Source organism: Alligator mississippiensis, chromosome 2 (assembly GCF_030867095.1).
Source record: "Alligator mississippiensis isolate rAllMis1 chromosome 2, rAllMis1, whole genome shotgun sequence".
Classification (NCBI taxonomy): Eukaryota; Metazoa; Chordata; order Crocodylia; family Alligatoridae; genus Alligator; species Alligator mississippiensis.
The window spans coordinates 65,409,890-65,435,606 of NC_081825.1; the positions used below are offsets into that span (position 1 = coordinate 65,409,890).

The 25,717-nt window shown below is 38.2% G+C and overlaps 1 protein-coding gene across 6 annotated transcripts in view; it reads left to right on the plus strand.

Annotated features, from left to right (window-relative positions):
* The window catches only part of MICU3 (mitochondrial calcium uptake family member 3), a 117,160-nt gene that overhangs the window by 83,958 nt on the left and 7,485 nt on the right, over positions 1–25,717 (plus strand). For 3 of the 6 annotated variants that reach the window (XM_059721785.1, XM_059721788.1, XM_059721789.1), the window contains 5 exons: positions 5,088–5,188; positions 9,498–9,669; positions 15,199–15,307; positions 16,619–16,776; positions 20,098–20,172. In XM_059721785.1, coding sequence (XP_059577768.1) covers positions 5,088–5,188; positions 9,498–9,669; positions 15,199–15,307; positions 16,619–16,776; positions 20,098–20,166 — 609 coding nt within the window. In that variant the 3' untranslated portion in view covers positions 20,167–20,172. The remainder of the gene's footprint in view (positions 1–5,087; positions 5,189–9,497; positions 9,670–15,198; positions 15,308–16,618; positions 16,777–20,097; positions 20,173–25,717) is intronic. The other 3 variants (XM_059721784.1, XM_059721786.1, XM_059721787.1) reach the window with 1 other exon arrangement.

Consider the following 25,717-nt stretch of genomic DNA (forward strand, 5'->3'; position numbering starts at 1 on the left):
ATCATCAGGTCCAGCCCCCTTGCTCAAGGCAGGAAAAACTGCTGAGGTTATATGACCAGCGAGGTGTGTGTCCAGTTGTCTTTTGAAGATCCCCAGGGAAGGTGACTGTACCACCTCTGGGGGGAGTCTATTCCAGACTCTGGACACACAAACCATAAAGAAGTTTTTCCTAATATCTAAACTGAAGCGGTCCTTTGTCATTTAATTCTTCCATTAAAATGTGTATAAATCTCTGCTAACATGTAAATCATTTTTTCCACTCGCTTTAGGAGGACAAATCAGATTTCTTTGTCGCTCCTCAGTATTTCTTATTTGTGGGTTTAATAACATTTTTCTAATTTTAAGCTTATCCTTATCTCTCTCAGACACTTGAACATCTGAATAATGCGAAGGGCATTTGGACATAAAGCTAGGTGACATTATAGTTTGTGTAATCTTGCAGCCTTTTCAGAAGGTCTTATTTAGGTTGAAAAGGGGAGTAAATGAGATTCAGCCTTCAGAGACCCCACATAGTAGGTCTTTTCAGGAAGAAAAGAAGTTGGTATCTTTCACAGAAGAATGAGTAAGCTTTGAAATATTTTGCAGTACTCTTCTTCCATACCCAGTTGGTCACAGTGCCCTCTGGTCAGTGGATCTGAATGCTTTTGAGTCTGGGTAGAGGATAAATTATGAAATATTGATGGATGCTGGGAGTTACTGAAGTTGCTAGAACACTGACGAGAACTTTTATCGTTCAGAATATAATGCTTTATATTTTATGATAATTTAGTGCCAGATCTAAGCTCTCTGGAGTCAATAGAAAGATTCCCATTAACTTCAATGGCTTTGCATCAAGCCAGTACTGTTTGTGCAAGGACTTGACACCGATTTACAAAGATGAATAGGTAAAATTATCCTCCCTTAGGTTGGGGAAACTGAGGCAGAGTGATGAAAAGACTATCCAAGGGCACACAAAGGCAGAGCTGGTAATACAGCTTCTGTTTCCTCTGTAGGACTAGTGCTTCAATTACATGTTGTCTGCTTTTATACTTGTATTTATATAAGAGATCTTAGCAGTAGTATAAAATATCTTTTAATACAGAGATGAATGAGCCTAACTTTCATTCTTATGAAAAGATTTTTAAATAAATTAGATTGAAATAGTGTTTGATATCCTAGTACATGAACATGAATTGTGTTCTTTTGTTGCTTTCTTTCATAAAAAATAATTTTACTTTGAACAATGAACAATAGAATCAAAGGGATAAAGTCTTTATTTTACTCTCACCCTTTGTAAGATTTAAGTTATATAATGCTGTTAAGTCATAGGGCACATTGGTATAGTTTTCAGTTGCTCAGAATTCTGTACAGAAGCAGATTTCAAATTTTTTTTAATAAATAGCCAGGCTGACCAAATGTAAATGATGGGGAAAAAACATTGGTTTTTGTTTTTTTTTTAACTCATCTTCTGGTTCTCATAGTTCTTTAGATTTATATAAATGCAACCTAAATCTAACAAGGTTGCAAAATGTTTTTACAAGATGAAAAGTTGTAGCTTAACATCTGTTAGCTATACAGTGTATTTGAGGAGAAATTACTTGAATGTGCTTTGTAGATTTCATTGTTTGAAACATACAGAAAATCAAGTTATCTTTATTTCTGTGTATTATGCCTTACTGTGGAGGACAACACAGAATTCAAAGACCGTCAGAGATTATTGTATCTGAAGTCATTTCAGGTTCATTTCAGGTAGAGTTATTTTAGTTGAAGAAAATAAGCTATCCTTCTATGTATACATCATGTCACCTTTTTTTTTTCCTGGAGAAGAATGCAAGAATAAAGAGGAGGACAGAGTACATGAGATGTAATCTTGAAGTCCTGGAAGAATTTTATTAAACTGCAGAGAAGTCTCTCTTCTATTTCATTTGCTCTTAGATAATGAAAAGAAAGACTTATGTTGTTGGCTCTTCTACTTTCTTGGTTTATTCTTCAGTATTTTCTATTCAGTTGTTGATGTGTAACTTTTGATACATACTGAAAACATTCATTTTCACAATCAAACTTGTAAATGTGAAAAGGCATGGCTGTAGTCTATCAGGAAGAGTTTTGGACAGTGTGGACCTTAAATCTAAGCCAGGTAGATTAAAATAACATACTGCACTGGCTTCAGTAGGATTTGTCTTCAGTAGTACAGTGGTTCATCTGCATAGTTTTCACTGAAGGCTTGAGGCTTAACATTTACAGGTTTTATTTCTTCACTGTAGAAGTACAGAATGCTAATAGCATAATATATGCTGAAGAAACATTATTTTTCTGTTGCACCTTGTTTCTTAATAAGCCAAGATTTAGATACCTTGGTAGCCTCACTAATAGTTTCATAGGTTAAGTCCTCTAAGGCCAGGTCCCCAGCTTCAGTAGAGCTCTATATATTTACACAAGCTGAGGAAGATATCTAAATCCCTGCTGCAGAAGATTTTGTAAACCTACTCTTGAATTTCACAACCTTGTCTTCCTTTTTTTCCTCTAACAAATCTGATTGACTATGAGTATAGTAGATAGTCAAAAGTATCTGGATTCATAAATCTTTAGTTTGAGCATAGTTTGACCCCTTTCTGGTTTAAGATAAACCAGATACCCCCAGCATCCCAGCATGCTCTCTGAACTGGGTGGGGCTCTCTGCTCCACAGCAGGGCTGGCCCCTATCCTCTGCTCCCTGGCTGGAGCTCAGCACAGACTTGCAGGCACAGAGCATCTGCCTGGCTGCTCCATGCTATGCAGGGATTATTCTCCCCTCCCTTCTGCCTTACACAGACACCTCCGCATTAACTAGCAGACCACACGCTGACTACAATCCGTGCTGTGGGAGAGGACAGAGGCAGACAGGCTTTTTGGAGCTAATCAACAGGTCGCTTAATGTCCTTCCTTGGAAGAGCTGTCTAAGAAGAGCTCCATTAGTTAATGGAGAGAGGCTTTGGTTTCTTAATGAGTTGATAAACACTGAGTTAGGACAGATAAACATTCCCTGCTGGGCTGCTTAGAAGGGGTGGGTGGAATAATCAGTGTGTCCTGCCAGGGTCTGGCCATGCCCTGCTCTGCTCTTCCCTTTGGAAGCAGAAAAGGCTGTTCTAGCACCCCCCAGCTTCTAGCCTGAGCCACTGCAGGCATGTGCCTGCATTTCTGGATGTCTGGGTTACAAACTGATTTAGCCAAGCCAGATTAGACTAACCTGCAAAGATGTAAACAATTCAGGCTCACACTTTTTGAATGTCTATCCCTAGCCTATGTAAACTATTGCAATACTTAACTACTCTCATAGATAGAATATTCTTCTAAATAGCTAACCTAAATCTTCTTTGTAGCAGTTTAAGGCAATTCTCTTGTCCTGTCCCCTGTGGAAGCAGAGAGCAATTGTTTTGATTATCATCCTTTTCGATAACAGCCTTATAGTATTAGAAGACTGTTCTCGAATTATCACTCAGTCTTCTCTTCTCCAGAATAAATAACCTCGCTCCTTTAAGCCTTCTCCTTTATATGCCATATTTTTTCAAGGCTTTTAATCATTTTTGTTGCTCTCCTCCAGATTATTTCCATTTTCCACATCTTTCTTGAAGTAATTTCACCATAATGCAAGGTGAGGGCTCTCAAAGGCTAAAGGAAGTGGAAAAAACACTTGGCATGGCTTGCATGCAACCCTTTCTGTTAGTACATCCCAGTATACTGTTTGGACCTAACCCCCAGGTCCTTTGCATAAGGTTATTTTGAACCCTAAACTTGTCATCTAAAATATGTGCTACCCCATCATCTAGAAAGATACTAAGAGTCAATCCCATACTCTACATAATTTAATGAAGATTTTGAACAGTACTTGGCCCAGAACAAACCCATGGGAAATCCCACATATTAGTGCTTCCGACATTGAGCCACTGGCAATAATTCTTTGGTGCAGTTATTCAGCCAGTTGTGTACCCACAATAAACTCCTGTGTGAAGTACCACTAATGTTAAAAGGACTGCAACCATGTGTAACACCGTGAAGTTATGTGGCCTTATTTATTTACCCATTTTTATAGCTTTTAAAACTCTTTTTGTTAAAACTAAAGTGTCTTCATAAACAAGATAAAATGAGTATACCCATGTTCATAGGTAAACTGCAACAAATAATAATTCAGTAAAAATGTGCAATGATACATAACCGTCATTAGAATATAGTGATTATCTGTGGTTAATTCATGTCTTTTCATTTCATGGCTTGAGTTGCCAGAACTAGTTATGTATGCTGCTTTCTCATTCATAGGATTCACAAGGTGACACATCTGTTTCATGAGGTACCTTTTATCAAATATGTCCTTCGTATATTATAAGGTCTCTATCTGCTACTGAGACCACAGACTACGGGACAACTTGTAAGAATGTACTTCATTTATGGTCATTAGGAGCAGAAGTTTGAGACTAAATAACATAGTTATATTCATGGCAATTCTTTATAATCATATGACTTTCTAAATATATTCAGAAAAAGTAAGATCAAACATTCAGTCACCTATTGCAAAAAGCCTATTTTGCTAAAAGCAAAAACAGCAAAAGAAAATATACTTGGTTGTTCCAAATACTTATAGAAATAAGCCAAGTCTAACATTAGAAATGGTTTGAAAATATGTACAATATCTGTTTTATTTACATGTAATTCCAAAACTGCATGTAATTCTTGGATGTGTATGCATGTATATGCAGTTTTCTCATGATCCAACCTTAATTTCTAATATGTTTTTCCTTTCACACTTTATGTCTTTTCACACTTTTCCATGTTATATATTCCATTAACATGTCATGGGGTTTTTTTGTGGGGGAAGGGTTAAATGTTTTATACTTAATGTAGTTAAGTGAATGTTGTTTTATGGAACGTGTATGAAAACTAAAATGTACTGTTTCAATACTAAACTTACGTTTATAACTTGATAAACATTGAATAGATAAATTCATTTCATAGTATCTATTGTGTGATAGCATTTAGAAAAAAAGAAAGATATCTGTAAAATGCTTTCTTGGATTATGTGTTTATAATTGATACAGTTAGTCTTAATTAATAATTTTCCTTTTCTAACATTTAAGCGTGCAGATGACATCACAAGTTTACTGTCCGATACTACGTTGCTTGTACACTTTTTTGGCAAGAAAGGAAAAGCTGAACTAAACTTTGAAGATTTTTATAGGTGAGCTTCAATTTTATAATTTCTGTATAAAATGGTCATTACAGTTATCCCCTAACATAGAATCATAGGGTTAAAAAGGATCTCAAGGATCATCTTATTCTACCTCCTACATAAATGCAGGAATTCTATTCCTAAATCATCCCCTTCCAACCTCTTCTTGAAAGCTTCCAATAAAGGAGATTATACAACTTTCCTGGGCAGTTATTTCATCATCGTATTTTTCCAAAAGTAAGAAGTTTTTTCCTGATATCCAATATCCTGATATCTGCTTTGCTACTATTTAAAGCCATTACTTCAGGTCCTACCGGGGCAGATTCAAGGGGCGTGCAGTGGCTTGGTCACATCCTCTTTTGGATTGGACCACACCGTGGGAGCCTCCAGGGACTTTTTAAAGTTCCTACATCAGATGAAAATACTCTCTCCCTTCCCCTTCCTGCTCAAAAAATCCCTACCCCTGCCTCCTGTGCCCACCCCTCCTCCTCCACCACCATCTGCCTTTCCCTGCTGTCCTGAGGGCAGAGAAGTACCAGAGCCTTTCCTGCCTGTTGCTCAGGGGCTGCGCTCAGCTGGGAATGGCGACAAGGGCAGCAGGGGTGGATGAGAGTTCCCCTTCCCTATGCTCTGACTAGGTAGGGTGGGGGGAACTCCCCAGTCACCGTGTTGCAACTGTCCCCTCTTCAGCTGAGCCCAGCCCCAACTCAGCCCTGCTGTCTCTGCAACTTCCCTGCCCCCAGCTCCAGAGAATGAAGGGGGCGGGTGAAGACAGGAACAGGCTGCCTCTGAGCAGGAAGGGGAAGGAAAGGGGTATTTTCATCTGCTTTAGGACTTTTTAAACTCCCCAGAGGCTCCTACAGTGTGGTTTTCCTGCACAGGTGGAACAGAAGAGGCTGGGAGCAGGGGGTGCCATCCACTCCTGCAGTGTTTGTTGCTGCTCCCGCAACCTGCTTTGGGAGATTCTGAACCTGGCCCTGTGTCCTACCCTCTACAGCAAGGAAAAAAGGTTATTCTTTCTTCTTTATGCAGCCTTTCAGATATTTCAAGACTGCTATCATCTCTCTCCTTTAATTGCCTTTTCTGCAAACTAAATGCACCTAGTTTCTCTTAACGTTTCATCCAATGGCTTGCCTTCCCAACCTCTTTATCTGGTCCAGTTAGATCCTTTAACTACATATAGCATATACATTTTTTTTACTTTCTCTTTAAATGCATCTGCTTTTCAGTTCATCACAGACTCTTTTGTGGAGAAAAGGGGCTTTCTCTTTTCTGCTGAAAAACTTGAAAACAAGGTGAAGGAAACTTCCATTAAAATATACACTATTCAAAATTTGCATTGTGTTTTTGTGTTCTTTGTAACAGAGGCAAAAAGACATTTCACTATAATTTTATCAGATGTGCAAGGTAATTTAGTGCTCATTACAGTAGGATCAGATCATTTGTATTTGGGTGGTTCACAACCCACTTAATTTGCTGAATAGGGACAAGCTACTAGACTGTTGGCTGGGGATCTTACTTCAAAGGATGCTGCTTGCCTACTAAGCTGGGGTTTGTTAGTGGTCCCAGGCAACTCATCAGAGAAGCAACACCCTTTGAAATAGAAACCATAGCAAACATCCAAAGCACTGCAGCAGACTCATAGGACTGCTTCCTGCTGCTCTGTATGCCCCTGATTAAACGTTCACCATGGGGTTAGGAACTGAACCCTGTGAAGAATGTGTAAACACAAACTCAACAGGTAGTATTCTTGCCTTACATTGGAACTAAGCTAATGTCCTACCATGAAGTCATGGCATGCTATGCTACTGAAAGGGTGTACTGTGCTGCAGGAGGTGCTGTGCTTGTTCATCCTCTTTTTGGTTGTCCTATTTCCTGGATGTGATGGTGCATTCTTGATACTACCACCATTTCTGACTGTGAGCACTTTGGGGAGAGGCAGTGTCTTCATATATGCCTATGTTGCTAAGATTTTTTAGTTATTTCTATTTAAAAGTAAAACCTTGCCAAAAAATGTTACGCATAGTATTGGCTATTATGAATACAGATAAAAACTCAGTGGCAGCCATTAGCAAATGCTAACTTTCTAACTATGGCAGTTGAAGGAATATAGTTGTGACATTGGAAAGTGAACCATTCATAAAACCAAAAACAGTCATGTTTCTTCTTGAATAAAAAATTAAAAATTTGTCTTCTGCTTCTTCACTTGTACCACCAGTATTTACTTTTTCTCTAGTTATCCCTTACCTACTAACGAATTTTGATGTGACCAAAAGTACGCAGTCTCCTCTGCATCTCTCTTCTTGAAGCTGAGCTACTGCACCTTGCATTCACTGGATGAAATAGATAGTGAGGAAGTTTCTGTTCCTTTGGGAGCAAGACTGTAGGCTAGACCCAGAACCCACTCTATTTCAGATAGCAGCCACCTTATTGATCACGTAACCTTTAGCTAGTTCTCTTATGGTTGCACATATCTCCCTTTCTTGGCTGCCCAGGAGCCCAGCCTAACCTGTGCTGGGATGAAGCAGATGATAAATTCAAACCTTTTCTGGTGAGAGAGGCCTAGAACCTGGGCCTTCCTGTATGAGTGCCCTATCACTAGCTAGCTGGCTAAAAGATAGGAGGGGTGTGTTCCTCCAGTGTTTATCACAGGTGTTTGCCTTGCTACAACTTATGCTTGCCCAAATACATGCATACCTGCCTGGCCTGAGTGTAGCTCACTGGGAATGCTCAGTAGTTATGTGGATACTTGTACATTTGCATTGTACATGGAATAAGATTGCAAATTATACATAAATTTAAAAAATGGTAGTTATGCACCTGGTTGAGTGCCATGTGTGTATGTACCTAAATAGGATTCTGCCTTAAGAGTGTAGGTCATACTCCCAGTATGTAGACTCTATCCTGGGAAACAGTGACCCTGAAAAGGACTTTTGGATCATGGGGAAATCAACTCCAAGCGTAACACTCTAGTGGTTCAAGTTAGGTCGGTGTCCACTGGCATCCCAGGCTCCTTTGCAGTCTCCCACTAGTCCCCCCTTGCCCGGAGGCATGCTAGCACTCGCTGTACACTCAACTGCTCCAGCCGAGCAGCCACAGACCTGACACAGAGCTCAGGAGAACCCCTGTGCTCAGGTGCAGCCCCATGGAACCCAACCAGACTGCCAGGTATGGATGAGTATGCCTCTTCCCACACAGGAAGGCACAGCCCAGGGACGTAGGTGCCCAAGTGCCAGGGCTCATGCATGGGAAAACAGATGCCTCCCTTCCCCACTGCCACTGGTTGCCTGTGGCTGACATGAGATGACACAGCAGGGGATTGGGGGCATGATCACCTGTGCTCAGCAGCGAGTCAAGGGTGGTCTGGGTGCTTGGCTGCTCTCAACAGTCTCCATCAGCTGGGGGAGCCCATGGGGCATGCTGGGAGGTATGTAGGAGTGCCCCCAACCTGCTGGCCTCAGCCAAAGCAGGCAGCCTTTGTGCCCCTCCATCTCCCTCCCTCCCCCCCCAAAAGGCAAACGTGTTCTGTTCACCACGAATCTAACTTATGACGCTTACAGAAAACTGTCACTTGGACCGATTCAACCTCAGGCTTTTTTACTGTCTGTGCCTAAATCCTGGCCACAGAGGCTATTGCAATTTTTGGATGCATGATCAGGGACCCATCAAATAGGACTAGGGAGGTTTCTGTTACTTCTGTATTTGGTATTGATGCAATTGCTTCTAGCCCCAGTCTGTCCAGTGTATCCACTTCTGTTGTCTGCAATTCATGAAGAATGTTGACAATTTGATGAGAGTTTAGAGAAGAGCCATAAGAATGACTGAAGGATTGGGAAGCATGCCTTGTAGAGACTACAGTTCAACCTATTTAAATTATCAAAGAGATGATCTGATCACAGTTTGTAAGTACTTACATTGGGAATAAAGCTGTTATAATCTGCTCTTTGGACTAGCAGATAAACGAAAAACAGTATTTGGCTGGATAAGTTCTAGGCTGGATGTTGAAACTAATCAACATTCAAACCGGACAACATTCAAAATAAAGGACAGTTTTTTGACAGTAAAAGGATTAAACATTGAAATCCCTTGTCAAGAGTTGTGATGTATTTGTCATCACTTTTATTCTTTAAATCAAAACTTGATGCTTTTCTAAAAGATATGATATAGCTCAGAAGAAGAAAATTCAGGGAACTCAGTTGTCTATTTTTTTAAAGGAAATTGAACTGTGGTCCTTCCTGGCTTTGTGTAAATCTTTGGGTGAAAGGAATGGTAGAAGTGTAAAGTATTATTTCCTGTTCAATATTTGTTTGTACTTTAGGTTTATGGATAACCTACAAACTGAAGTTCTAGAAATAGAATTCCTTACCTACTCAAATGGGATGAACACTATCAGTGAGGAAGACTTTGCTCGTATTCTTTTGAGATATACAAATGTGGAAAATACATCAAGCTACTTGGAAAATGTGTGCTGCAGGATCCCTGAAGAAAAGGTAGTTACTTGGTCACTACAGCTGCATAAAACCCAAAAGTCCCAGAAGTGAAACGCTGGGGCGCGTCTAGATGAGCACGGCTGTGTGGTATGTGGCACTGCAAACACATGTGGAGCACCACATGCCACACAGTCAGGTATTCTCTAGGCTGCAAGTGAACAGTGCCCATGAATGCGCTGTACTGCTTTTTTTTTTCTGCGGGTCATGCACGGGCAACATGTGCCACTAAAAAGCGGAGCTGGGACACACAGCAGCCCCCAGGACCCCAGATAAGGCTGCTAGGCTCCAGCCTCCCCTACTGCCCCAGGGTAACTTGCCACGCACCAAAGTGCACGTGATATGGGCGTTCCCTGGGGACAAGTAGCTGCTGCGCAAGGTGCGCCACTCCTACTTGTTTACAGGGCATTAAACATCCGCGCTCATCTGGACACGGCCCTGGTGTCCTGTAAGTCAGTTTCCCATTGATATCAGTGGTATCTGGATTACAGACAAAGTATCTTAGATCATTTACTTTGCATTTTCTGTTTTACAAAATCCATACTAAATAACATGTATATTGGGTTAAATAACAAGGAACATGTTGAATTCTCGAATAATTTTTCAGATTGCAATGGCTATGGCTTTATACTAGGTTAAACTTTTATACTAAACAACAAAAAATGTAAATGCTCTAAAGAAATTAAATCATTCTAGGCTTTTCAACTCTAATGAAAACACCTTCTACCTTTACCTCTTCACTACCACCTAAATAATATCTCTTTAAAAACTAGCCTGACACCTTAATAGTGGATCATTTATAGCTAGTCTTTGATGAGTGAATGGTTCTTATCAATGGTTAAAGAGATATTTTCAGAATCTGGGTAGTAAAGAATGGCAAAGAACATTAAGTAGCTAATCCTCCATTTGTTTAGCAACAAATGTGTTGTCAGTAGTGTATCTAAGCAACAGAAGACTCTAGTGGTAATTGAATGCATGGATGCAAATCAATAGGGATGTTGTTACAAGTCGGTCTTCAACCATTGGATGTTTTGGATATATTTTTTCTATTTGTGTTTATAGAAGGATCAGGTTAATCTGCTCTAGAAATACTTGCAAACAGTTTGACCTTGTTTAAAATGGTCATGTATTTTGACAGTGTTGACAGTTTAACTTGTGGACGTGAAAACAGTTCCACAGGTAAATATTCTGCCTAGCAATTACCTTAAACTGTTAGACTGAAAAATTACACATAAATAAGAACCACTGCAATACTATAAAATAGCAGACTTTGGTTTAAAACAAAATACCTGAATGGAAAGCTGGAGTTACAAAGACAACAAATGACCTAAGAAGGCATTTAACAAATGACTGTTATTGAATTGAATTTAAAATTGCAATTGCTCTGGACTTGAAGGGTCACAATTCTTACCCAGGTGCATAGGTAATAAGGTTACTCACCTGATGCTCCTACTTCCTCTCTTTCCCTTAGTCTGCATAAGTAGGAAATTCCTGAACTTAATCCATTTACGTGCTTTCTGGACAGAGAAGCTGATGGGTTCCCTGTACAGACTGAAGTAAACCTTTCGCTCCTCAGAGCCAGGGAAAACAGAGAAGGAATTGTGACTGAGACAGGTTGTTCTTTGTTCTGTTTCTGGGAGAGTGGTGCTACTCACTAACCTTTTTTCAAGATACGAACTAGCTGTCAATAGGCACAGTTTTGAATAGAAGCCAGAAATATTCATATGGAATCTATATTGAATTCCATAGAAATTGATTTTACTTTAGTATTGTCTAGTTTTCTTACTGTATGGAGCCAGATATGTTTTGCTGTTTCTGAAATCAAGTCTTATATGCTTGGAAAAAGGTTCCTTAGGAAAACAAAAGTTTATTTAATTACTTCAATACTATATACATGGCACACAAGTTAAAAAAGGTATATAGTAAGAAGTGTAAAGATGCATGTATTTGACTAGCTAAGGTGAAGTTAGTTTATTTTAATTCAATATCTTAAATACATGAAGTGCTTCTTCAAGTTCTGTGTCTTAATCCTGTAACACTACTGTAATGAGTGGGAAAAATCTTTAACATGTAAGCTTCACTCCTTTCTTTGCCTGGGTTTTTTATGCTCAGCTGCAGTAAAGTTGACCATCCTCACACCCCTCTGTTTCAGCCACCATGTTCAGTGTAGCATTTACGCAGTTTACACATGATGCTGTGCTCCTAGGGACTTTATATTAAGTATTTCTAAAAGCCCTGCCAAAAGTGTTTGCTTCACAGTTTGGGGAACTTTGCTGGTGTAACAAAATCATCAACCAAGGACATTCTCTTCCCAGACTACATGTGGCCCCTAAACATTTTCTTTGGTTGGTGATCTCTCATCTAAATAGGAACTTGCCCACATATCCCTTGGTATGTCGTCCTTTATTCTAGGCATTAAATTAAATTAAAGCTGTCCATTTCTACAGCCATACACTACTGATATGGTCAATAAGGCCCCTAGAGAAAGTAACCCCTTAGAAACAGAACTCTCAGACCTTCATCAGCTTTTGAAAAGGGGACTAATGCTCCTAAAACAGTGGCTTATCCAGTTCGTTTAAGCACACTTGATTTGACCCCTTCTGACTAATAATATAATTAGCATGATACTACATCCTTATTGTTGCAAAACATTTAATTCTTATATTCTCCAATACAAAGACATGACTGATAACTTTCAAAGATGTTGCTCTAGAATGCACAGTAGTAAGCTGCTATTCTCACAGTTGGCACTGTTACTCTTTTTGTGGCTTTCTTTATGCAGAGGCCCATAAAAATGTGCTGATCATTTGGCTGACTATATTCATGTTGAAGTGTTTAGCTGGCATGCTGCCTGCTTACAAGATGTTCTCCTCCTTTTGCTAGGTGCCAAGTAGTGATTCATTTAGACTGGCAGCTTGAATTACTACAAATATCGGCTCCTACAGTAAGATCATCTTTTTCAACAGCACTGCTGTATTCATGTCACAGTTCACTTTGTTTTGCTAAAAATATAATCTGCCCAATGAACTAGAAGTTTTCCTTCACTTTTACCTGGAAAATATATGGTTTCCACTAGGAATCTGGGAAATGCATTTACATCCTTTAACGTATCAAAACATACGCAATATAAGGTTGAGTATTCTGTTAGAATTGTTTGGTTTTACAAAAGTTATTCTAGAGATGGGAAATTGTCATCCAACTCTGCATGCCCATCTCCTGTTAACAGTCCTGGGCACCACTTGTGGGGAGGGGAAGGGGTTGCAAAAATAGCGGCTGCCACCATCGGCACTGTGGCTGCTGGCACTGCCCTGTGTGGCATGGCTACCCAGGGCTGCAGAGCTGCCCTGCTGTGCCTCTGCCTTCTAGTTTTTTTAATTGTGCATCTCTCTCTCTCTCTCTCTCTGTCTAAAGTTACAGGTCTGAACTTGGGAGGTACTAAACATCTAGGAATGCAGTTGATTTCAGTTAGATTTGTGTGGCAAAGGAATCAGGCCTTTTATTTGTGTTATTTGTCACTAAGTCAAAGGTTGTAAAGTACATGTAGTTTATACTTAGATTCTACATACAGTTGCTTTTGTCTACTTAACAAAAACACCTTACCTCTAATATCAACTCAAAGAAGCCATTAATTTTCATAGCATTTCAGAAAGCTGAAGCTCAAAATATATTATGTACAGGCCAGTGTGTCTGAACCTTTGCTGTACCTGGCAAGCCCCCATCTAGATGAAACTCCCTCCCAGCTAACAATACATAAAAGGCAAAGTAATTGGGATACCTTGACATTCATTCACTCTCCACATTGAGACCATTTTAGACAGGTTATTCAGACTGTATAACTAGCTAGAACTTCATTAGAAATGCTGAGATTTAAAAATCAACAAAACCTTCATAGTATTTGTTAACTAAAAATGCTTACAGATGTAGTAATAGTGATGATGAGGTTAAGGATAATGGTACACATTTGTAATGAAATCTTATTACTAGTAATTCAGCAGCATATTGTGTCATAGATGTATTATTTTAATTTGATTTTAAAATGATAGAAAAATATATTGTATTTGTCAAGTAAAAACACAGACTTAAAGAAACCCTAAAAAATATACCATTGGGGAACATGCCCAATAGCCAGACTAATTTTATTGAGTTTTGCCATTGGTGCTTGATCCATCTGAAGTATCAGTGCCCTTAACGACTTAGATTATCTCTCTTTAGGAGACTGATCCACTCAGTAGAACATTTTCATAAGAAAGTTTTAGAACAAAATAAAAAAGCAAAATGCATCCCTCTTGTCACAAAGGCTGAAATTTATAGGGGGCATACATTTTTGCAGCTTTGAGCAATTCTATGGTTGCTCAAATAACTGAAGTGATAATAATTTAGTTTATATAATGACTGCATGCTAATATGACTGGAGAAAAGCTTTCAACTTGGCAACTCAGCCTCCATTGTTTTGGGATTTGCTTTTATATTTGCTAGCTTTGGCTCCTCTTAGTGGAGGAGTAAATTAGGAAGTAAGTAAACACTCCATTTTAATCTCTGGATGAACCTTATGCTTTTTATTGTGTTTTTTTCCTTAGGTGTTTTTTTGTTCACTAGTTTACTTTTAATGGGAGCCAGGAAAGGCACTTGATATCTGTCTTATTATCAACATTCTGCTAAGGATCTAAGCGGAAGGAGCAATTAGAATACGAAATGCATCATATTTTTAAAGAATTGGGCCAGACCACATCCTTGCTGGAAACAAATACACTAAGAATTTATGTGATTTGTGCAAGATGTACACAGGAAAACTTAGCCAAAATTAGAACTTAGGTTTCTGACTACATGACAAGTTTTACAGAGACTGCCTACATTTGCAAGTCTCTACCATGTGAATGTCCTACCTATGTCTAATGTAATAATTTAGCATCAATTCTCATGGTGAGGCAAAGTCAGGGACTTTATTCTTAGGAAGGGGCATTATGGAATGCAAATGAGATGTGCTTCGATTATAGATTACCTCATCTTCTGTAGAGAAAATAAGAGGAAAACCAGGAAAAAGGTGCAAGAATGAATCAAAAGTTTTTCTCTCACATCACTAAATTAGCAAGCATCTCTTGTATTTGATAGATCTGCTGCAGTCTGCAGAATGAACTTCTGCTGTTTCAAAATTTGAGTCCCAACAGATTCTGTAGTAGATAAGTATGTTGACATGAAATAAGCCAAAGCAAAGAAGTTCCCTGGCTTACATAATCTATTCTAGTCTTACCCACAAGCAAATTCAAATTATTATTATTATATCTAATAATACATAGGCTACCTAGTGATGGAGTAGGGCCCCACTGAGTTAAGTGCTGTACAGACACAGAATAAAAAGATAATTCCTTTTCCAAAGCTTACAATCTATAGAAAAAAAGTGACAACAAACAGCAGATGGATGGGAAGAGATGAGATAATATTGTTACCAAATAAATGATCTAACTGATGTTCACTTGTCATTTCTACTGAGTATTCTAACAGTACTAATTCACATTGGCTTCTTTTATTTAATAGGGTATCACATTTGATGAGTTCAGATCATTTTTCCAGTTTTTGAACAATCTAGAAGATTTTGCTATTGCAATGCAAATGTATAATTTTGCAAATCGTTCCATAGGACAAGGTGAGTATTTATAATTTCATAGAACTATTTCTTTTTTTAGTTAGAAGCAACTTCGTTTTTTATTTGCAGATCTTCACTTTTCCAGGCAAAATTTCATCATAACTAGCTATTACAGTTATACTACTATTCTAGTATCAATGAGATCTTTTCTTGATACTTGGAAATAAAGATACTTCTGCAGTTTATCAGAAGAATGTTGCCTTTTATACCACTATCTGTTAAGAAATTTTCTTGAAGTAGACATTGTCTCTTAAGTAGATGTAGCCAATACAAATTCATGTGAATATTCCTGCTCTTTTAAAACTAGAAAAATAGCTATGTATCAGAATTTATTAATTTCATTTTTTTACTGTTAAAATTAATTATTTTTACCTATTGCTTTATTCAGAAAAGGTCTCATACACAGCTCCCTCCTCCTCCCATGAACAGTGTTGTCAAATCATCTTCATGATAAACTTGAAGTTTGTTTGTTTAAATAAAAGGAAAAGTATACATGGATTCATAATTGAACATTATATTTGGAATACTTAATATTTTCAAGGTGTTACCATAGATTTTTCAGTTCTATGGTAAAATCGCTATGGAATGCAGTTTTCCATTGTGTGTTCCAAAGTGTGCATTATTACATGTAAGACTTTGAGGAGGAAATTCTGCTTCCTAAAATTGAAAAACTGGATAATGACTGAAAAATAATTTCAGACACTCAGTAGTGTCCCCTTTAGCTCAGACATAGCCAACAAATATGTAGAAATGGGGCTCTTTGGTCCCACTGTCTCTCTTAAGTAATGGATCAAGAAAAGAATTTGGAGGGGGAATGTTGCTTAAGTATAAGATTGTGTGACAAGGTAAGTGTGGAGGACTCAGACTTTGATTATGACACAGATTTCTAATTCTGTCACTACATACAGTAAAGTTTGTATATTGTAACCTGTGAACCATTTTTTCTGATAAGTTCATTGATTTCAGTGAGGTTGCATCTGTCTCTCCAGCAGAGAATTTGGCCACATTTTTTCCTATACAACCTTTGACTTATATGTGTAACTAAAATAATTAGTGATTGTATAACTAAAGCCATGTTTACATCTGTGAAATTTAACCCTTTCACATTTTCTTATTTATTGAATACTAAAATGGGCAAATTTAAGTTAAAATAGTATTATATCTTGCATTTTATTACACGTTGTCCACTAGAAATGTTTATACTGAAGTGCTGTATATCACAACATGCACATTTTTTATACAGTATACTCAGAAGTTAAAGGACATAGTGATGTCTGTGTTTCACTTTTTATTGCTGTTTTGGTTATGTAGATGAATTCAAGCGTGCTGTGTATGTAGCTACAGGCCTGAAGCTTTCACCACATTTGGTGAACACAGTCTTCAAGATTTTTGATGTGGACAGAGATGACCAGTTGAGTTATAAAGAATTTATTGGCGTCATGAAAGACAGACTGCATCGAGGATCCAGGGTAAGAATTTTAATTCTATATTTATTTTAATTAACTTAATTTTAGAATCATCAAAGAACTACAGGTAGCACATCAACAGCTCTTTCATCATGTATGTTTTTAAGGACTACTGAAGCAGACTGATCTAGGAGGTTAATGTCAGTATTATGGATGGCAGGGGGGTAGAAAAATTGGTTGCCTAAAGTTTAGGCAACCGAGCCTGCAAATTGGCTTCAGAGCTCTGCCATTTGAGTACATGTGTAAACCTCCTTGTCCTCTATGGATTTCCCCCAGTTCACTGGCACCAGAAAAGAAGACTTTATTGTGGTAGAAACTTCAAATAATTTTGAAATAACAGTTGGGACTGAGAAATAAGCAAGTGTGAACCTTGTTAGATAGTGGTATTATGCAATTTTACAGCTGCTTTCCTACACCTGTGTGATTTGTTTTCAAGTTTAGAAATAATCTTAGTTTTTAATAAAAGCACTGAGAAAAATTCACATCTTTTTAGAAAATAATGACCATGTGAAGTTGTACACTTTTTCTATTATTGTTTCTTTACATATGTATACCGTTGTCAACATTGTTTGATTTGCAATTGAATTTTAAAGTGTAAGTTTAGATATAAGTTTAAAAAGCTTTCACTGTGGAGTTTATAATCATTCAATTGACATTTAATTCTGTTTTATCATAATATGATTTTACTCCCTGTATTAGTCATTTTAATTAGATTTCTAGATCTGTAATTGATGAATATTAATAATGTTAGGGTTTATATATAAGGTGATGTTGAATCTACTGCATGATTTGGATTTTAATTCAGTGGGAGTTAAAAAAAAAACCAACTAATGGATATGTGACAAGAACTTATTCCTTGCTGGGGCTCAAACCATAAAAACCATTTATGATATGGTGCTAATAGTTTCACAACCATTAGAAGATGTTTGGCTGTAAGTTTTAACTATATTTACTAATGGCAAATGGGTAGTATGTAGCAAGGTAACTGGAACATGGTCTGCTTAATAAATCATTTTTGCAAATGCATAGTATTTTATGTTTGTCTTAAATGTTACAAAAATCAAGACAAAAATCAAGTATAACCCTTAGGTGTCTTTTTCATCCTGCACTATTTTGCTTTCTGCATGCAGCACACTTCTCTATAGCTCATTTCAATATCTTTTAATTCAGTAAATAGAGATCCTAAGCCAGGATGTGATAGTTCTACAAGAGATCCCACTAATTTACTGGGTATACTGTAGAAATTAAGTGCAACTCAGTATGTACAAAGAGTTCATAATTCAATCTACTACCAAAGTGACCACATCACTCATTTTATTTTCTTCTCACTGCCTAATTGTATTATTGATTAAATATATATATGCTCGTTCCATGGAAGAGCAGAAGTCAAGGAACTCAATATTAATTTCCAGCAAGTTTCTTGAATTGATGCAAACGTTTGTGCAACTACCATGAGCAGTAGTCAGAGCTCTTACAGTTTTTTTCCTTTGCATTTTAATAGCACTCAAAAACATTCCCGAGATTTAGAATGAAAAGAGAAAATCATGTTATGTCTTTCCTGCCTTTTGTTAAGTGCTCATTTTGGCAGCAAATATCACTGATCTTTCAAGATGAAGACAGTTGCAAAAATGGCTTCAGTAGCCAAAATAATTTTCTTTTCATCTAATTTGTCCTTAAAAAATTAGTCAGTATAGCCATAACAAGAGCAATGTCACCATTTAGCCACTAGTATCATCACACTTACAATGTGCTGAAGCAATTATTTCTTACTTAATTGAAACAAATTACTGATAAGGCTCTTTCTTTCTTCATAAATATGTATTGAATGCAAGTTCAGATTCCATCATATAAACAAAAGGAGACTAATTGCTTCTTCTAGTATAATATTTCTAATAATATATAATTGCTTCTTCCAGTATAATATCTGCACGGACATATTTACCTGGCCTAGCTTTAACCAGTTTACAAACTACAGGTGCAAAGTGTTAATATTAAATAGATACACACTCACCAAAATCACATCAGCTGTTGATTAGCTAAAATATTTAGTAAGAAAGTAAATAATAGCAGTGTTTTTTACTTTTGTAGCTAACATTTCTTTTTCATAAAACATGAACTAAGCAATGACAATAGTGTATTATTAGCATCTCATTTTAATATAGTTTCTCATTTTGGCTAAGACAACTTCAGTTTTCTACAGTTGGGATTTACTCTTGAATTTAAATGTTAGGTAGTAGTTGAAACATAGTAATTACAGTTAATAAAAATATTCTTAACCTTGAGTGCAGCTTTGAAGGCAAAAATATTAAACTGGCTTTGATTGACTATTAAAACAATATTTCCTACTAATTGATATTACTGAGTAAGCGTGCTTATAAAAAGCTTGCAGTTATTTTACATATAACAATAATAACAGTGTTGTGAAATCCTCCTGAGCCCAAATAAAAATTTTCTCTAGCCACGGGTGTCAAACATATGACCCACAAGGTGAATCCAACCCATAGACTTTTGCCAAGGTACGTTAAGGTACTTTCAGGGCTGGAGCTCTTCTATTTAAAAAAAGTCAATAAAAGGATGAAAAAGAAGACCAGACCCTATTCTTCATATGAAGTAATATCATTGTTTTGTCATCCATTGTCTTAAACTGTCTATTTGTCTATTGCTATACTTCAATATTATAAATTATAGTATTATAACCATTAAAACTTTAGGAAACTAAAATTCCAGTTCCTGCTTTTGTAAGTAGAATATCCAGGAAACTAACATGTAAAATATATATATATATATATATATATATATATATATATATATAAGAATGTAATGTCTAACAATAGATTTTACCACATAAAATTTTTCTCTTTCACCAATATAGTATTTGAAATTAAAGGATAATTGTTAACTTGAAAAATAAGAAAGAGAGAGTTTATTTAGATGAACTGGGGTATTTAGCTGCCACCTAGTGGCCAATCAGAACATTGCCATTGGTTTATTAAAGCATATGCAAATATTCTAACAGGAAATATATTTTCTTAGCTCTTTGTTTGATTTAAGATGGCTGTTTCTTTATTTTATTTTTAAAACGATGATGGAAACCCTTTCCCTCTTATGTAAAAATTCTATTTTCAAATAATAATTTGTAATATAAACACCAAATAATAATTTTTTATTTTTTTTTTACCTCTGGCTAGGTACACTATAACTTCTATCTATTTGTCATTTAATCACATTCTTTTGTATTTTCATGAAACTGTTGTCTCACGCTTACCTATGGCTGCCTTCACATGTTGTCTGCATCTGCGCACTTCTCCATCTTCTGCTCCACAGGGCTACAAAACTGTACAGAGGTATACCACTTTCAAATCCTGCGTGAAGAAGGAACTCTATAGCAGATAAGTTACGGTATGTGTTAGCTGCGCAGTCTAAATGTGCTAGCATGCTGATGGGAATGGCTGAATGTTAAAGTGTCAGTGTTTTGTTTTCCATTACAGAATTCTGGGATAGATTATGAGAATGTAACCCTCACAATATCTAACATATCATATTGTATTTTTTACTAAAATGGTCATAAGATTTCCATTTTTAGACTTACAAAAGACTATCTGAGACTGTCAATATTTTGTTGGCCTGTTGGCTTATTATGCCACATTCAAGGAAATCTATCTCCCTACTTGACAACATACATTTGTGAGTTTCTGTTTCTATTTTCTCTATGTCCTGTAATTATGTATGATATAGTAATGAAGGTACAAATAAAGACTTGTGAAGGTCGATTTTCCACAAAAAACTGGTTAAGTAGTTTAAACCCACTTCAGTTTATAATTGCACACATTTTTAAAAGCACAGTGTATTTCTAGCCCTATTGCCAAAGCTGTCTTTCTGAGTAATGTAATTGTAGACATTTTGTAATTGATTTCAGTACTAATGTTTCCTTTTCTGCCCATAATTTTGTATCGTATGGTAGCTACTCATAATATTCTTTAAATCTGGATTAGGTTCCAAATTTTAGCTTCTGAGTTGGAGGGAGGAAGAGATGTGTGATGTTATGGCCCAATCCCATACCTGTGGGAGTATCAGTCTGCATGCTGGTTCAAATACTGGGTCCCATGTATTTTTAAGCTAATTGGTCTGACCAGAATCTAGTCACTTTTCTTAGCTCTAATTCTCTAGGACACATTCCCAGGCATAGATTTCTTGTTTCATGCCCTCCATTGAGACATAGGATGCTGGCATCCAACCATCCTAGACCTTAGAATCAGTGCATGATACAGTCAGACCACTGCCAGCTCCTTAAATATGCCTTATCAGAGCTCCACTATCTCTGTCGGTACTCTGGGCTTCGCAGGTAAACTGTCTCACCCTACTTAGGAGCAACATGGCAGAAAATCATATTACCGCATTTTCAAGCATATACCTCGCTCACGGGTATAAGCCGCACCCACGTATAACCCACAGAAAATCGTATTTTTGTAAATAAGTCCGTGCACCCACGTTTTCCCCGTGGCGGCATATAGATGGAGAGGTGGCGCAGCCCGGCCTGCCTGGGCCCAGGAGTGAGGCTACGCAGCCCGGCCCGCCCTGGCCCCAGCCCCCGCAGCAGCAGCGGCACAGCCCGGCCTGCCCTGGCCCAGCGGGGAGGGGGCGCAGCCTGCCCGGGCCCCTGTGGCAGCGGCGGCACAGCCGGCCCCGGCCCTGGCCCTGGCCCCTGCGGCAGCAGCGGCACAGCCCGGCCTGGCCGGGCCCAGCAGGGTGGTGGTGCAGCCTGCCCCCGCCCCCGTGGCAGCGCAGCCCGGCCCGCCCTGGCGCCGGCCCCCTGCGGCGGTGCAGCTGCCCCCCACAGAGGCGGCGTCACAGCCCGGCCTGCCCGGGTCCAGCGGGGAGGCGGCACAACCCACCCTGGCCCCAGCCCCCTGCAGGGAAAAAAAGTCCCCCCGATAGCCCACACCCATCCATTTTTTTTGTAAAATCGTGTATACACTGTGAGATATATGCGCGAATATACGGTAATCGCTGAATTTTCTTAACCACAGTTACTTAAATGTTAAGGTACATGAGGTTTACTGGTATTTGAAAAATCAACAAAACTTTGAGATGGACCTCTTGGTCTAAGTTTCATCCCCTTTCATTTCCCCGTATGTAGCAATGCACAGAATAGAACCTGATTCTTCATTCGGCCCTTGTCTTTGAGCGGTGTGTTCAAACTGATAAGCTACAGGTCTTACCAATCATGCACGTCCATCCCCTCTCCTTTCCCTTGCAGAGACCTTTATGAGTTTAAAAATGCAAATACCATTGTCTGTTAACTATTGGCCCAGCTACCATGAGCAACCAGTCATTGGTATTAGATTATCATTTAGAAGTCTCTTATTTTTGTGTCAGTCCTTCAGCAAGGTGTCAAACCTTTCCTGAGCAGCCAACTGCCTGATAGAATGCAGCACAAAGAATCTCTTCAGGCAGATCCAGACTTTTGCAATCCTGGTGTCCAGTATTTTTTTCATTAAACAAGGTAGAGTTCACAGTCTGGCTTGAATACATCCCATTTTATCATATGTCAAATTCAGTGTCCTTCATCCTAAAAAGATTTGAACCTACAATTTCCATTTTCCTAACTATCAGGCTATAGAATAGGCTGAGTGAGGGCACTTTTCACCCTTGTCTGTTGAAGCTAGGTAACGGGGCAGTCAAGAACAGCCAAAAAGAAAATAAGCAAGAGCAAATCTTATGTTGCCTAGTGGTTAGGGCACTTTCCTGGGACAGGGAGAGTACTAGATTTGGGCCTATAAGGTTTCCCACTTCTTGGGCAAGTGGCAAAGTAGCAGGAGGAGGTTGGCAGCACTAGAAAAGTGAGATTAGAAATTCTGAATTGCTTCTCTTCCAAACCTACTACATGGCTATACTCAGAAATGGGTGTAGGCACTGTGTATCACAAATGAACAGAGATGCCTACTGGATAGCTCCTAAGAGAAGCTGACGTTAAAATACTGATATCTCTGGGCTTTCTAAATCTCCATGTAGAGGAGCTTAATATTCTGCATTTCCTGCCTAGTATATCTAGGGTGGCTGCCCTAAATTGTTCTTCAGTATCTCCCAAGTATTTCAAATGATGGTGTAGGGACCATCTACTAGGTATATACTGAAATAGTTTGACTCCTGGTCCAGTCTTTCTACCAAAGTCAAGTTAAATGCATGTGACGAGTCAAACAACAACAAAGTAACTCTTAAAATTCTTTCAGTTTTAGTAAACTAACTTGTTAGTTGTATGAGGTAAAGAGAATTATTTTGTAATTTAAAAAATTGTAATCACTCAAAAAGAATCAAAGCATATTAATATTAAATATATTACCATGCGCTTGGTTAGATGGAGTCTTTGTGTTCTGAACATTAACTTTAAGTAGCCATATTCCATGAAAATACAGGTTTAAATTCAGGCAAAATTAGTACAATCATTTTTCTTCCTGAGATAAATAGAGTACACAGCATTTCAATGTAAGTAGACTTTTCACTTTAGGCTTTTAACTAAGATTTAAAATGGTCTGCTTGATATCGCTGTTTCCAGGCAACTACTTTTAAAAGTAATAATTCAGCCATCTTCAGTTTCTGCTTACTAACCTCACTAACAATACATACTACTACTCTATGTTTATGTAACAGCTTTTACCTAAAATGAACACAAAGTGCCTAGCAGCTACATCTGAGAGAGATCCTTTACTAACACCAGCATCCTGCTGATGTGGGAGTGAAGAGTAATAATTGACTGGTGCATAATAAAAAAATGGGAAATATTGACTAAGGCTATGTCTTTATGTCACATACTGGAGCAGTGTAGTAATGCCTAAGGTAGCTAAAGCTGTGGATATGCATTCCTTTTGTAGAGCTACAAACACCCTTGTAATACTAAAAAAAGTGAGCATCTACCTCTACACGTTCCTTATAGCACCACAAAAATGACAGATCTGGCTTTCAAGGAGTAAACTTTATGTAGCACTACATTTTTTTGCGCCATATGTAACACAGACAGTTACAAGTAGTGCTGCAAAGGGTCTCTGAGACCCCCAGCATCCCACAGTCCTCCACTCTCCATCCCCCACCTGCAAAAGCAAGCGGGGAGAGCAGTTAGCTCCCTGACAACAAGTTCAGCCACAGCGAGCCCCACAGGAGCACTGGCAACAGCTGGTGTCCTTATCATGGGAACAGCTGCTGCTGCCAGTACCACTGCCACTACCAGGGCAGTGACAAGAGCAGTTATATTCACTGCAGCAGTGGCAGCAGAGAGGGTTACCTCTGGCTGATGCCACAGTTATGTATCAACTACAGACAACCTTTCTCCTGTGGTTGCCTTACTTACAGGCTCCCATGAGTGGGGTGAGAGGCAAAAGAGCAGGGGCCCCCAGTTGGAGGGCAGGTCTTTGAGGTGTCTTTGTAGCATGCCAGCTGGGGGCTGTGCACGTGCACATGCCCCCACAGTGCTTTATTTTTGGGGCACTATAAAATGCTGAGGCTGCAGTACTGTAGCACTTGTTTTTTGTAGTTCTACAAATGAACGTATATCTGTAGCCTGTTACCAGAAACGGTATATTTGCGTTAGCATAGAGCTGCGCTAAGATTAATTTACTCTGCTTAGCCCATGCAGAATTCCAAGAAGCCATAGCTAGGCTGCTTCCAGTGCCAGGGCTACACTACAGTGCAAGATACATGCATCAAAATTCCCTCTTCCCCAGTTGCATACCAGTTAGCTACTACCCTCCACTCTAGTGGCAGCTACATAGCAGTTCTGATAAATGTATCTACTTGTATATAGCTGTTAGGCATTCAAAATTATTTTTAGAAGAGTATATAAATTTAAAATGACTAAATATGTATTGTTATGAAGAGTAGTGAACTGTGAAATGGCATCTTTTATTATTAATGAGAAATGTAATTCTGAGCTTGATACTTTTGGGGAGAACAGAATCTGCACTGTTGTCTCTGCCCATATTACAGAGTGAAAGTGATTTCACCTACAAAACTGAACTAAATAATTGAAAAGAGAATAAAGTGAACTGTGAAACTGAACTTATTTCAATCAGTTAAACTTCAGCCTTATGTACAAAGAAATGCATAATGTATGTGTAACATAAATATCTGCCACAAATGTATCCCACAGTTAGCTGCAATATGATAACTCTTAATTTTACTGTGTTCCAAATATAAACTTAAAGATCATGATCTGTGCTTTGATATGATTTGTGTAGTAAACTTGGATCTAAGATGAAAGAGATTAAAATATTTGGCATGCTTATCACTGATTATACCACACTTTGTACCCAAAAAAGAGCAGCAGGTTCTGCTGCACATTACATATCTCTAAATTGCACTAATACACTTGCTTCAGAGCCTGAAGAGTTCTACCCTTAAAATAAATAATACAAATCTGTCCTTGGGGAACAGCATTCAAAATCTGTGTGGTCCAAAGTGATGACAGCATTCCTTCGGAGCTTGTTTCTCTACATTGCCTTCCTGCAAGGCATAGAACTTGAATTGGCATCAGCAGTTCTTTTCTGTGGGGAGCACAGAAAGAATGCTTTAGTAGATATCTGACACATGGGCTTAAGAATTTTGCTTTGAATATTTTATGAAAGGGTTAGTGTGCAAATCCCTAACCAAGTCCCATGAGTGCATAATTTCAGAAAAAAGTGTAATAGAAGCCAAGTCTGATACTGATTTAGTCCTCTTTATAGTTCATCGTATAGTACTTGCTGTAGTGTGCTTCCAGTGCATAATAAGGCTATCATTTCAGCAAGACAAGGTTCTTCAGGTAAATGAGATATCTTTATTAGACCAACTAAATAGTTAGAAAAATAGACCAACACAGCTATAACCAATACTCCCGATAATTTCAGCAAGGAGTTCTGTTGATTTCATCAATAGAGCAGAACTCATGTATTCAAATTGTAAATCAGGAAATTAA